The sequence below is a fragment of the Microcaecilia unicolor genome, chromosome 11 (assembly GCF_901765095.1).
Source record: "Microcaecilia unicolor chromosome 11, aMicUni1.1, whole genome shotgun sequence".
NCBI classification, from domain to species: Eukaryota; Metazoa; Chordata; class Amphibia; order Gymnophiona; family Siphonopidae; genus Microcaecilia; species Microcaecilia unicolor.
This window is the reverse complement of record NC_044041.1, coordinates 160,216,052-160,228,426: the sequence shown is the minus strand read 5'-3', so window position 1 is coordinate 160,228,426 and position 12,375 is coordinate 160,216,052. Positions and strand designations below refer to the sequence as shown.

Genomic DNA, 12,375 nt, shown 5'->3' with positions numbered 1-12,375 from the left:
AAGGGCGTTCTTTGGCAATCGGCGGTGGTTGAAGATCTGGAGGGGAGAGTGTTACCTCGAGCCCCAAGTCGCCTAGGGAGTCTTCACCCATGGAGACAGCAGGGCCCCTACCAGATTCCAAGGTAGGTTGCTTCGTGGTATATCTCTCGATAGTCTGCTGAACCGGAGAGGACGTCCTAGTAGCCGAGGCTGCTACTTTCCCCTTTCGTTTGGTATGAGGCATCTTGTTTAAGGAAAACGCGCTAAATTCAACAGACTAACAAAGAGCTCCGACGCTAGCATTCAGCATGCCGCCATCTTGGACACACCACCCTCCAACTGACCCCATGTTTTAAGACCCAATAAGGCCCAATGGGCAAAGGGCCCAAGCCCGGAGGGAACAACAGGTTCAACCAATAGGTGACAAACGGGACAATACCAATTCAGGCTTAGAAAATATAGCATCCCAATAATAAGGTGGTCAAGACCGAGGGACAAGTATCCGCTGATATTCTGTGGTGTTTTCTAGGGATCCACATGAACCCCCCAAGAGGGGAGGGTCCCACGGCCCTCTGCTCTAATTGAACCCAAAGTTTCTGAGGAGAGTTTTGGTACCACTCCAGGGACGACCGAGCCTGAGCCACCCTATAATACCAAACTACACTGGGCACTCCAAGACCCCCTTTCCTTGGGTCTCGATAAAGAAGAAAGCAGGGCAAAACGAGGACGCTTATTGTGCCAAATAAAATGGTTCAAGCGCCTCTGTAAACCGGAGAAAAAAATGTCGAGAATTTCAGGGGAAGTACCTGGAAAAGATACATCAGCCTAGGAGGGATATTCATTTTCAGAGTAGCAACACACCCAAACCAAGATAAATCATACCGACCCCAATGATCCAGATCCCTGTAGACATCCTTCAGCAGGGGAGGATAATTTGCAGAGAACAGATCAGCAAAAAGGGGGGTGATAACACCCAGGTACTTTAACCCCTGGGATACCCAATGGAATGGAAATTTACTTTGAGGAGATGCTAACAAATTGGGGGAGATACCCACGGGCAAGGCCTCCGACTTACGCATATTACGTTTGAACCTGGACACCCTAGAATATTAGGAAACGAAATCAGTGGTTTAGCCAATGAAAGCAAAATGTCATCAGCAAACAGAGACACCTTATACTCACGCTCCCCCACTCCAATACCTGAAACATTAGGATTAGGACGTAACTCATCAGCTAGAGGTTCCATTACCGAAGCAAAGAGCATCGGCGAAAGGGGACATCCCTGACGCGCCCCTCTCCCAAGAGAAAACAACGGAGAGTTACCCCCGTTGATGCAGATACAAGCCTCTGGAGAAGGGTAAAGCGCCTGAATCTAACCTCTGAGAACCAAACCAAAATCTCTCCAAAACTTTATCCAAAAACAGCCAATGCACTCTATCAAAGGCCTTCTCAGCATCAATTCCAAGAAGGCAAAAGGAAAATGCATCTTGACGAGACAAGTGAATCAAGTTCAGCACCCGTCAAATATTATCCATCGCTTGCCTACCTGGAAAAAATCCTACCTGATCAAGATGGATCAATTCTGACAGAAGCAAGGCCAATCTATTGGCCAAAACCTTAGCCAAAATTTTTACATCAGAATTGAGAACAGAAATAGGATGATAGGATGCACAATTTGTCTTGTCCTTACCTAGTTTTGGGATCAATGCTATCCACGCCTCCATCTTAGACATGGGAAAAGAGTTACCCTCTCGAACCACATTAAGAATATCAGTCAATAGTGGCGAAAGTTCCTCAGAGAAGGTTTTATAGAACTCATTTGGAAAACCATCTAGGCCAGGCGATTTACCCGCAGGCAGCTGTTTGATAACCTTACGGACTTCATCTACTGTAAATGGGCCCTCTAATAGAGCGATCTGATCGGGGGACAGGACAGGAAGAGATCATGCTGCTACGTACTCGTCAATATGAGCAGGCGATATCGGCTGAGTATAGAGAGTGGAAAAAATCGTGGAATCTTTGACGAATCCGTGAAGATGTAAAGTAGGAGCCTTCACCATCTATTTTGAGGACTGTCCAATCCATTCTTCGCTGACGCAGCCAAAATGTCAATTGACGACCCAGTTTATTGCTGTGTACACAGTGTGTTTGACAAGCCTGATGAGTAATAAATTGAAGCTGGTCCGAGTAAATACCATCTGTGTCAGCTTTGTGAGTCCCTGTGCCGAGCAGTGATCCTGGGTACGAGGACTTCGGCCCCGGATTCTGCTTGGCAGTCGAGCAACCCTGAAGTTCACCTGTGGTGACCACCGTTCCCCGGGAGTTGAGCCCCCAGGTGCGGGTGGCCGACAGGACTTACACAAAGAGGCCAGGAAGGGGCGCCCAGAGAGACCAGCCAGAGGAGAGCAGAAGGAAGAAGTTCAGGAGTGGGTCACAACAAAATGACAGGCAGTAGGCTAAGGAGTGTCTTGGGTCCAGGCAGGTATATAGGTGAGTAACTGACCCGAGAGTTACCAGGTCCAGGCAAGATATTCAGGCAGGCAGCAGACAAGAGAGTAACCCAGGTACAAGCAGGGTCTTCACAGGCAGGCAGCAAACAGAAGAGTAACCCAGGTACAAGCAGGGTCTTCACAGGCAGGCAGCAAACAGAAGAGTACGCTGAAGAGAAACGCTTACTCAAGTAGAAGCCGAAGCAATGAGGCAGAGGGAAAGCGTCCCAGAAATAGAGCAGGCTTTCTGTCGTAGACAGGAACCAGCTGAAGAAGAAAGCTTCCATAGGTCAGGTAGGCAGAGAGAAAGTCAACGCAGGTGCATGGTAGCAAGGCAATTAAAGAGCCTGGAAGCCAGGCAGAGAGAGCAGATCCAGGAGCATGAGAGCAAGGCAATCAAGGAGCCTGCAGACAGAGAAGAAGTACACAGACATGGCTCAAGGCTGAGCCAGTCAAGTGTGTGTGTTGCCAGGACCCTGCGCAGCCCCGAGCGCGCCGCTTGCATTGAGGTAGGGGACATGACAGAAAGCGCGTGGTCTGTAGCTCCTGGAGAGCAACAGAAGATCCTGAAGTCTTGTGCTGCTCTTCTAAACTCTGAATTCGGGACAGACACTCCATTAGTTCCGCTCTCCGAGAACGCACTCTTTGACTAGCTTTTTGAAGAAAGTAACCCCGAGTGACTGCTTTTAACGCATCCCAGACTACCCCCAAAGAGGAAACAGAGTGTAAATTGATTTGCAAATAATCCTTCACAGTGTTTTGGTACCCTGCTATCATCTCCGGTTCATGCAACAAAGAGGAATTCAGAGTCCATCTAGTATCCCTGCCAGCATCACAAAAAAAAGGAAAAAATCACCCAAACAGGGGCATGGTCCAATCCAGACTCGACCCCCTTCAGTAAGACGAGTATCCACTAAAATATAATCAATCCAAGAGTAGGATTTATGAGAGTGCAAATAGAAAGTACAGTCCCGAGCTCCAGGATGGCTGAAGCACCAGGGGTCACACAACTCCAGGTCCCCAACCAATTCAGCAAAGGCACCCGAAACTTTATAATCATTAGCCCAGGAGTTCTGGATCTATTCATAGCTGGATGGAGAGTGGAATTAAAGCCGCGCCCCACAATAAGGTGAGCATCCTGCTTAACAGGAATTTTAGAGTGAATAGTTTGAAAAATGTTTTCCTGAAAATCATTCGATGCATATATGGAAGCTAAAATTACTGGATTACTGTCAATATGTAAATTCAAAAATAAAAAACGACCTGCAGAGTCACGCTTTATATGATGCAGTTCCACATGCAAGGAAGAGTGCAGCAAAACTGCAACATCCCTTTTCTTTCAACCATCCCCTGCTGAAGCACAGTATACATGGGGATATCGAGGGTGAGCAAGGAATCGTTCGTGGTCTCTCCTGAAGTGGGTCTACTGCAATAGCACGACCTGGGGATCGTATTGCGAAATTTCCTTAAACAGTTTTTGACGCTTCTGAGGAGAATTCAGCCCCTTTACATTATATGATAAGACTTTTAATGAGGTCATTTAATTAACATTAGGAATTTAATCTGCTGCAAAACTCTATGAAGAGGAGGGAGTAGACCTGATGCTGCCTGACTGTGTGTGTGTCAAACCCCCCACCACCATCCTAGCAACCCCACCCAAACATCCCACCCACCCCCCAGTGCTAGCCTCCCTAACACTTACCCATCCCAACCACCAGACATCCACAAGGAAGAAGGGATCCCTGACTGGGAATAAAAGCAAAGAAGCCACACCCCAAATGCGTCACCCAGATCACCCTCCCACACTCACCCCGCTCCCCCCTCAATGAATCACAAACATACAAACCTAAGTTCCTTCGTACATACATCTAGTGCGTTAATACAAAAAAAAAATTCCTCTTCCCACAACATACCCACACATGACTCAATTACTGGTCCAAAACCAGCCTTAAAAAGCAAACCTTTGGAATATCACTAAAGGTCCAATAAGTCCAGTAAGTCCAGAGGATCGAGTTAGCCCTGCAGCGGAGCTTTCTCTCGCTTCGGGACACCCTCTGCCAGTGCTGGAGCTTTGCCCTTGTGACTGGAGCTACAGATTGTTTAGGCACTGGGGAGGCCGTCATGTTGGTGTCCAAGAGTATCTTCCATGCTTCTTCCAGTCGATGCGGTCTAAATGCTTTTCTCTGGATGTTAAAACAAAGAGCAAATGGAAAAGCCCAGCAGTAGTTGATTTTCCCCTTAGACAGAATGTCCAGAACCGGTCTTATAGCTCGCCTTTGAGATGTGAATTGAGACAGATCTTGATATACGGAGACCTTAGCGTCATTAAACTTTAAATTAGGAACCTGCCGAGCTTTCTGAAGGAGATTTCCTTATCAGAAAAATGTACAAAATGAACCACAATGTCTCTGCGTTGATTATCACATGGTTTCCCGAGAGCACAGTGTGCTCTCTCCAGTGGAATGGAAGCAGCGTCGCCACCTTCTCCCAGCAGCTGCTTGCACAAAAATCGAACAATAATAGGAATATCCTCAGAGTCTCCTGATTCGGGGACTCCCTGAAATCGCAAGTTCTTCCTCCGTCCACAATTCTCCAGATCATCAATTTTGTATTGTAATTCTTCCATTCGATCCCTCCAACTGCACCAAACGCGCATCCGCATGAATTATTTGTTCAGTGATCCAGAGCACAAGCCTCCAGCTCCTCCACTCAACCCCCCCCCCCCAGCTCCTTGAGGTCAACACTCAGTACGTCCATCTTTTCCAAAATTTCCTCTTTTGAGGCTTTAATCTACGCCTGAATATTAACCAGGCACTGCTGCAGGGATTTGGACGAGAGACGCTTAAGACTGTGACGTACAGGCGTCTGCAACTGAGACTGCAGAACCTGAGTCCAAGGGAGACGGAAGGGCCGGAGACACATGGCGCTGTGAGGCCTTACCCATCTGGCGAACCGAGTGGCGTTCTGCATCTCTGCACCCGGAGGAAGGTAATTTATTCATAACTACCAAAGGTTCCCACAGTAATATACGTTGATTTCCAGTGATAGAAGTATGGATGATGTCAAGGGATGCTGATTTTGCACAAGGTGGTGAGGGAGCTAAAAATTTAGGCAGCCATTCAGAGCTCTGATGTCACTTCCCCCCGTTATATTCTGCTTTCTACCAGCTAACTGGATGAAGTGGTATAGAAATGTCATATTAAATTAAAATATATTATGGTTGCAAGCATTACTAACCCAAGAAGAGAAGGGGGGTGGTGAGGGGATGACAGGGAAAGAATGTCAGAAACTGTAGTTAAAGATACATAAATTACCACAAGAAAAGTTATTAGGCTTGAGCAATACCACAGAATACATGAGTCTTAAATCATTTTCCAAAATTCTTTCCCCTATTTTCTATATACACACCTGAGTCAGGTGGTTGCCTGTTCCTGTCAATTTTGCGAATATCATCTAAGGTGACCCCATCCTCACTGAAAAGGCCCCCATGCATTATCTGGAAAGGAAAGAATGGTTAGGAACAAGGCTAAAAGTTGGAGATAAATTGCAGCACATAAGGATTGCAAGGCCCGTGCAGTCTGCCCAGTTTTACTCTTTAGAGGTATCTGGTTTCCTCTGAATCATGTCTTTGCATTTGGAGTCCTCTGTGCCTATCCCACGCTTTACAGTAATAATTTCTGTCTCCGCTACCACTGCTTAGCAGACCATTCTAAGTGCCCACTACCCTTTCAGTGACGAATTATCTAACATCGGTCCTGAATCTACCTCTTGTAGAAAATGATTGCCTCTTGCACATTATCTCTGAGATGCCTGAATGTCTCTATCATATCCCTCTGTCTTTACTCTCCTCTGGGATATACATATTCAGGTCCTTCCACTCATCTCAAATAGCTTTTTGTTTAGCCCCTGTACTATTTTGGTAGTCCTCTGGACTGCCTGCAGTCTGTCTATATGCTTTCAGAGGACTGAACATAACTGCCATACTGGGTCAGACTGAAGGTTCATCTAGCCCAGTATCCTGCTTCCGCAAGTACCCCGGCAGAATCCCAAAGAGTGGCAAAATTCCATGCTACTGAATCTACGTGTGGTATCATTTCCTCCTCTCTCCCTTTGCTCCCTAACTATCCTCTGACTCTGGTTACCATTTTAGTAGACTCTCTCTCTCTCTAGATCATGGGGTAAAAGCCTAGATGAGGGCAGGCGGGGGTTTGATTTATTGCCACTCCCTTCACATTTGGTTCTCTAAATGGCTACACCCTTTCGGCTCTCTGTGCTCAGTTTTCTGGAGGGAAAAATAAAATCACCACTCTGGGAGAGCTGGGGTCATTTCTCCTGCCCACCTGGGAATAGCAGCCTATGGACATCATCACAGTGTGAGGGAGTATGACTGGTGTGGCTGCAGGGAAGATTCCTGCAGGCACAGACTGATGGCAGCTTTCCTGCACCTTGTTCATCCTGCCTGAAGGAAAACTGCACCAACCCTGCTGCTGCCCTCCCTTGGTCCCATTCTGCTATGCCATCTCTTCTCTCTGGACCTGTCCCACTGCTACCCCACTGAAGTCTGCGCCATTTCTCCTGCAAATCCTCTCAACCCTGCCCTGCCTAATCACTTTACTTCAGCACCATCCCATCCTGCCACTAAGCCCTTACCAGTATTTTCCTGTTGATGCACTGCGCAAGTGGCAACCACTGGAACACCTCGCTGAACAGCTCAAACATCTGGGCTGTGTATTTGGCTTTCACCTCCCCCTCAAAACCATAAATTTGATTCATGTTATCCGTTTCATGGTTTCCTGTGGGGTGGGATGCATGAAGTCACTAAAAGATGCACTGCTACTGTTCACATGATAATAGATAAGCCCAACTCAGTGCTTATGGGTATTACATGCTGTTCAGCTGAAGAAGTGAGATCCTTAGGGTGATTAGGGCTGCTACAATGGTAAAGCTCACGGCAGCTAGGTTGGAGAAAGTCTCAGACTTATACAATGGCCACATCTACTGGCCAGATGATGTTCATATGTACCAGGTCTGCAGGTCTTAGCTGAGAAAATACCCACTGTACCTGAACGTACACCACTTCAATAGCTCTCAGGCTTGCAGGTGGTAAATAAATTTAAAAAAATAAATTAAAGAAACTGGAAAAATCTGGGATAAAAAGAATGGGGTTGACATTTAAAACAATATATGCATTCTATATTCTGTAAGCACATGCATTTGAGTGATATTGTTATGCGTTGAATAATGTTAAATAACACCCCCACTCCCAAAAGAAAAACACACACACTTGTGGTTAACTTTGGAGTTAAACCACAAATCGTTATGTTTTCAAAATCAGGGGAACTCACCATCTTCATGTTAGACCAAAATTAACCTATTTAGGAAAAGGCTAAGAAAGCAAACTGGGGGGAGATAGGGACCAGACAGCACCAATATCCCACTATCTTTTGAAGTTTAAAGCCAAACACATTCAGAGGTCTGACTAACCAAACGATGGCTGGAAATCTTCTTAACTCTTAGTCAGGTGTTCTCTACCCAGTCCTCAGATTAGTCAGCTTTTCAGGACATCCATGCTGAATGTGCATGAGATAAATTTGCACGCAGTACCTCCATTAATGCAAATCAGGTTTTCAGGATACCTACAATGAATATGCATGAGATAGATTTGCACAGAATGGAGGTAGTGCAAGCATATTTCTCATGCTTATTCATCATGGATAGTCTGAAAACCCTCACTGGCTGGGTGCGTTTCAAGGATTCAGTTGAGACCCCTTGCTCTAAGTGGATTTTCCCCCTTCTGATTACTGGCCCCAATAATTTAAAACTGGTTTCTATGCCCAGCTGCAGCTCTGGTCTGCATAATCCACCTTTAAAGAAATGAGAACAAAAGCAACAGTGAAATGTAGTTATATTTCTTAATCCCTTTCCTTTACTTGCTGGACTAGTCTGCACAAGTGGATTGTACTCTCTTCCTACCAGCAGAGGGAGGTACAGAAAACTGACTCAAGAGCCACTTACACGTATAAAGGCTGGTGCTCTGTGAATAACTCCAGTATGCCTTTGCCAAAGCAGCAGAAGGTCCTATATAACACACCCTTGTCCCATAACCACTGCAGCAATAAATTCTTTATTCAACTCAGCATATCCAATCTGTAATGCTTGTCAAAGAATGAAATAGAACAGTAGCCATACTGGGTCAGACCATACTGGGTCAGTCCAATGGTGACCCAAGTTGCCATTCTGCAGAGATCCTCTGGCGAGACCACTCAAGCCTCCACCCCAAGACATTGCCTGTGCCCAAGTCAAGTGTATCTGCATAGTTGGAGGAACCTATTTGTTGCTTCAAATACAGGTGACCTCTTTATCCAGTAAGCCATGAAAGCTTCAGATGCTGCCTGGTCATTATGAGAGCCACTGAACATCATTCGTCTCTTGCAAATACCAAAGCATAACTCTTGCAGACATCCAGCTTATGGAGTCTCCTGGTCCTTGAGTCTGAACCCTGACCAATAAAGTAGGGCATACAGACTTCATGATTCACATGGAACAGAGAAATCACCTTCAGAAAGAAGGAACTATGCAGATGGACAAAAAGTACTCCATAAAAGGGATACAACAACCCCTGCAAGACAGAGCTTGAAAAGAGCCACCAAGAAAACCAGCTTCAATGTAAGATCCTTCAGTGAAGTGGTCCTCAAGGGCTCGGAAGGAGGCCCCAAGAGAATGTTAAGTATCAATGTCACAAGAGGGAAAGAACAGAAAAAACGTGAGGATGCAGATGAGCGACCCCCTCAGAAATCATGCACCATCCTCGTGATCTGCCTGGGACACCCCTTGCGCCTTACCCTTCTAATAAGAAGTAGCAGGCTGAACCTCGAGGGAGTGCAGAGCTAAACCCTGGTCAAACACCCTGCTGCAGGAAGCTAAGCACCTCTGGGATCTGGGCTTTCCAGAGGGCATGCTGCTGGCACCAACATTCAAACACCTTTCAGATGTGCACATAAGAAGTGGAATACTTGTGGACCTTCAGCAAAGCAGTTAAGACAATGGGTGAAAACCCCCATCTTGTTAGGCGCCACCTCTCAAGGGCCAAACCTTAACCCAGAAGGCCACTGACCCTTCCTCAGCCTCTTCCTTCTTGCCACCACTAGTTACTGGCACACAGAAGCAAACCAAGCCCTATACCCCCTATCTCGGCAAGTCCTCGTGGTCTTCACTCCACCTCCAGACTCAACTTTCCTTGTCAAAAACTATTGCAGGTATGCACATCACCAACTGCTCTCTTGATCTGCTACTCGCGGCTTGGTTAAACATTTCAGCTTTCAATCCTTTGCCTAAGATTCTCCATATTACAACACAAGTTTATCTACTGGACAGGTACCTCTTCCCTGGAAAACTGCAATCGTCCATCCTATTCTCAAAAAGCCTTCTCTAGATCAATTACAACAAGCATATACCACCCCATATCTAATCTCTGTTTCATCTCCAAAATATTAGAAAAAGTAGTCTTTTCCCAGTTATCTTCCTTCTCTGAACAAACCTTGGCTCTCCACCTGAGACAATCCAGATTTTGACCTCATTACTGCAGAGAAACAGTTCTCATGGCAGTTCTTAACAAAATCTATTCCCACTTAGACAAACACATGGTTCTAGTAATTTGATCTCCTGCAGCTTTTGACTTAGTGAGTCACAATCTCTTACTATCACATCTATCCTCTATAGGCATTGCTGGGGATGTCTTGACAGGGTTCACTTTGTTTTTCTCTGACCATTCTTAAAAAGTTGTCACATCCTCTTCTAATGCTTCACCACGTTCATTGACTTGTGGGGTTCCACAGGAGTCTGTCCTGTCACCATTGCTGTTTAATTTATTTCTAAGTCTGCTTGCTTCACATTCAAACCACAGGATCTCTTTCCATTTCTATGCGGACGACATCCTGCTCCTCTTTCCAACAAACCCTTATAACCCCTCTACTGGCCCACTCCAAACAGCCTAATCTTAGTTTCCAACTAGCTCAGTTCTATAGACTAGTTCTCATCAAGCAAAAGACGGTGGCTTGTTGGGTCACCTGTGGCTTAACTGTTCCCAAAATCACTTTGAATCTCTCTGACACTACAATCCACCCTGTAGAATCATTTTGATACCTCAGAGTTATATTAGATTCTGGACTCACCTTTTCCTTGCAAATACCTAGCCTTTGCAAAACTAGTTTCATTGAACTCCGCCAGCTTGGCTTCACTCACAGATTATTTGATCAAGATATCTTTCACTTGCTAGTTTTATCTTTACAGGTTACTCGACTCAACTACTGCAATATCATATACCTTGATGCTCTCGGTCAAGCCTTTAAAAACTACAATCAATTCAGAACACTGCTATAAAACTCATTTGTCAAGCTCACAAATTTGACCACGTTTCCTCACTACTGCAAAATTTTCACTGGCTTTCAATCGAAAAAAGCATTATGTTCAAGCTACTTGTCCTCACTTTTAAAGCCCTTAGACTTTGTCTCCCCTAGTATCTGGCATCTTTTGCCATCCCTTATTTCCCCACCTGTCTTCTCCACTCCATAAGCAATCACTGGTTAGTCTTTCCCAATTCAAAAACTGCCCAGCTCGAATTTACTCGTCATCTCGCCTTTTTCTTTGCTAGTGCTTTCAAAGGAAATCTCTCCCCCTGTCTATTCGATCAGAATCAACTTTTTAAAATTTCAAGAAAGCACTAAAAGCTTGGTTCTTCCAACAAGAATTCAACTCTATGGTAAGGCGACAAGGGCTTGGCATCGGTTTCTCTGGCTTTTAATCTCTGTTACTATTATCTGGTATTTGCTTTATTTTATCCTCCACTTTTTTCCCTCCCCCTACTCGCCCTCTCTTTGTCCCTGTTCCCTGCCCTACCCTTAGCATGATTGAATAGATGTCTACTGTGACTCTTTCCTATCAGAATTTGCCCTGTAAACTGCCCAGATCTGGAAGTCAGCTTGGACGGTATAGCAAGTTTTATTAAATTATAAATGATAAGGGATGCTGTGCTGAATTGTATCCTCTGGTACTCCATAATCCTGTGCCGGAGACAGATGACTCTTGGTGTGGTTCACCACCCATTCCAGAAGCTCTAGCAACTGAATCACCTGAATCGTGACAGCTGTGGAATTTGCCTCCATGAGCCAGTAATGCAGGCAAGAGTGGACCAAGATGCCCTGGCAGGACAAATGAGCTGCCACCATCACAATTACCTTGGAGAGAGTGTGTGGGGCTGTTGCCAGATTGAATGAGAAGGCCCAAAACTGGACAAGCAGACTCAGGACACAAAATTGCAGAAATGCTTGTGATCTGCCCTGATGTGAATGAGCAGGTAGGTCTCCAATAGCTCCAAGGTGGTCAGGAAGTCTCCTGATGGACTGAGGCAATCACCAAGGGCAACAACTTGTTGTGAAAGCAGGTAAACTTGAGACACGCATTGACCCCTTTGTTGAGGATGGGCCAGAAGGTGTTTCCTTTCTTTAAGAACATGCCATACTGGGTCAGACCAATCTAGCCCACTATACTGCTTTCAACAGTGGCAACTCCAGGTCACAAGTACCTGGCAGAAACCCAACTAATAGCAACATTCCATGCTACCAATCCAGGAGCAAGCAGCGGCTTTCCCTTGTGTCCATCTCGATAACAGACTGTGGACCTTTCCTCCAGGTACTTGTCCAAACCTTTTTTAAAACCCAGATACGCTAATCACTATTACCACATCCTCCGCCAGCAAGTTCCAGAGCTTAACTGTTCTTTGGGTGAAGAAACGTTTCTTCCTAGTTGTTTTAAAAGTATTTGCATGTAATGTTATCAACTGTCCCATGGTCTTTGTACTTTTTGAAAGAGTGAAAAATCGATTCACTTTTACCTGCTCTACAATATTCAG

At 45.5% G+C, this 12,375-nt stretch overlaps 1 protein-coding gene across 1 annotated transcript in view; it reads right to left on the bottom strand.

Moving 5' to 3' along the window:
- The window catches only part of LOC115480179 (serine/threonine-protein phosphatase 5), a 165,553-nt gene that overhangs the window by 63,148 nt on the left and 90,030 nt on the right, over nt 1-12,375 (bottom strand). The window contains exons 8-9 of the mRNA XM_030218668.1: nt 7,119-7,261; nt 5,877-5,964 (exon numbers count right to left, since the gene is read on the bottom strand). Coding sequence (XP_030074528.1) covers nt 5,877-5,964; nt 7,119-7,261 — 231 coding nt within the window. The remainder of the gene's footprint in view (nt 1-5,876; nt 5,965-7,118; nt 7,262-12,375) is intronic.